Raw genomic sequence first — 2,500 nt, forward strand, 5'->3', positions numbered from 1 at the left:
CAACTTTCAAATTTTGTGGTCACTGTTGTTCTGGAACCAGTGAAGTCACACTCTGTGAAGATGCCTGTCAGTTAAAATTTAAGTTTTCAATAAAGTCAAAACGTGCGATCAAAATTCAAATTCAGGTGAATCAGTTCTATTTTTATTCAAATAAAAGACTTTTTGCACATCAAGTCATAAATTTACCAAAAGTACAAATTTAAAAATCCAAATTAGAAGAAATAAAATAATATAGCATCCCTCCCAACTCAATGTAAATAAAATCTAAAATAAACTGAAAGGTTTCCCATGAGATTAAATATGCTGACTGCTGGGGGGTTTATGGGTTGAAGATTCCCAGTGAGGAACTAGCTGATACAGAGGGCAGAAAATTCCTGATATAACCACCAGGTTATCTTTGTTGGTATTCTGTTTCAAGACTGGATGAGTTGCTGATGTTTTTGGTTTTCATCAATCTGCCAAAGGGTATCAATGCAGTGTGAAACATCGTGATAAATGCTAACATAGTCCCTGACCCTAGTGGCAACAATAAAAGATATTTTGTGTTGTATCCAGACAGCAACATAATCGGCTTCTGAGTATTAATTTCAGGTGTCAGAAATCCTTGGCAGTTATAACATTACTCATTGATGAAATGGTATATGAAATGAATCATATATGAACTGCGGATATGAAATCAAGTAAAGCTATGATCTTTGCAGTTATGAGAGCAATTTTTGCAATTGCGTAGAGAAGCCTGAAAATTTCAGGACTTCAACGGGGTTTGAACCCGTGACCTCGCGATTCCGGTGCGACGCTCTAACCAACTGAGCTACATGTATGAAGCCACTGACGTTGGGAGCTGGTCATTTCATATATTATTTCATCATTGATTTATTCCTCACGGGACCATTACAACCCACAAATGACCAGCTCCCAATGTCAGTGGCTTCATAGCTCAGTTGGTTAGAGCGTCGCACCGGAATCGCGAGGTCACGGGTTCAAACCTCGTTGAAGTCCTGAAATTTTCAGGCTTCTCTACGCAATTGCAAAAATTGCTCTCATAACTGTGAAGATCATAGCTTTACTTGACATTACTCATTGGTCAATCAGCACACACAAGACAATAATTATAGTTTTTCTCACTCCAATCAAGTTGCAGTGGCCATAAGCAATAAATATATTTATTAATGTCAACTGTACGCTTGGGATAATGAAGTGATTTTGACTCAACTCATTAATTTATTTTAACTACGAAATGATAAACACAAAAAAACATTCTTGATTAAGGCACTAACTCTCACAACGTTACTATTTTAATCAGTTCAGCTTATTGCTGTCCTTTCCTTCTCTCTCTCTTGACATGCCATTTGTGCGATTTGGACACCAAATGTTTTCTCCAGTTCTCTTCTCCAAGTATTAAACGATTGTCACAGATCTCACAGACATGGCGAGCATGCCGATCATCCGGAATCACTATTCGTGAAAGAGGCTTAACAACTGGGTTTTCACCATTCATCATTTTCTCTAAGATAACTAAGGCATTTTCAAGAACATTCTTGTCCCAGTTCTCAAGATCAGATGCATCGAGACCATACACATCTGGAGCTGATACAGCAGGTCGTGCAAGGAAGCGATTCCTCACCCATGTCACTTGTTTTTTTGCATACCTGCGGGTAACTATCTTCATGTTTTCAATACATTCTGTCAAGAGATCTTTGTCTTGCTTAGATACACTGTTCTTGTCAAATTTCCTCAACTTATACCTTACAAGAAACTCATGGAATTCTTTGAAGCCAATTGACTGAAAAATCCCTTCAGTATAGCATGTTTTTGGATCCTTTTTCCCTAAAACATGGTTGTATTCCCTATGAAAGTCTAACAGTTCATTAATGAGACCCCTTTCCAGCATTTTATCAACTCGCTGATCCAGCCTTTTATTTAGGATCTCTCTCTGACACTGCAACCAAAACACACACGTGTTTCTGAATCGCATGGGGCCACCGTAACTGCTACCTCCAAGTTTTTCGCTCTGTTCTTGCAAAATCTGACTGTGTTTCCTACCATGTTGCTCAAATACCTGTAGACTGCGAGCAATTTTTCGGGAATCACTTGGGTGAAGACGAGCAGCCATAGCAGGATCCACCTCCTTCAGCTTCTCATACAGGCCTTTTCTGCTGTTCATACCATCACTTTTAGTTGTTGACACGTCATTGCCAATGCAAGAAACGTCTTCAGAATCACTTGCTTGTTTAGTAACAACCTTGCTAGTAATCTCAACCAATCTTTTATTTGTGGAAATTCTTTTTGAGTCCATTATGTTTTCACCGTAGCTATCCTGTATCGTATTTACGTCAGTAACTTCCTTATCTAAGGTATCACTTTCTTCTTTTCTGCCAAGCCCTTCTTCCTTAACAATCTGGACGGAATTTGAAGCTCCCAGATTTTGAATCTGCTTTCGTTTCTTTATGACTTTTGTGGGCCCCTCCGATTCTTCTCCGCTGGTCGTACCTTCGGTCTC

General features: G+C 39.0%; 1 protein-coding gene across 1 annotated transcript in view; it reads right to left on the minus strand.

The window, feature by feature from the left end:
- Positions 1-1,151: 1,151 nt before the first annotated feature.
- LOC138041576 (tRNA dimethylallyltransferase-like) overlaps positions 1,152-2,500 on the minus strand; it is a 1,764-nt gene continuing 415 nt past the window's right edge. The window contains exon 1 of the mRNA XM_068887317.1: positions 1,152-2,500. This exon is cut by the window's right edge and continues 415 nt beyond it. Within this exon, the coding sequence (XP_068743418.1) occupies positions 1,310-2,500 (1,191 nt within the window). The 3' untranslated portion in view covers positions 1,152-1,309.

This window comes from Montipora capricornis, chromosome 3, assembly GCF_036669925.1.
Source record: "Montipora capricornis isolate CH-2021 chromosome 3, ASM3666992v2, whole genome shotgun sequence".
Lineage (NCBI taxonomy): Eukaryota > Metazoa > Cnidaria > Anthozoa > Scleractinia > Acroporidae > Montipora > Montipora capricornis.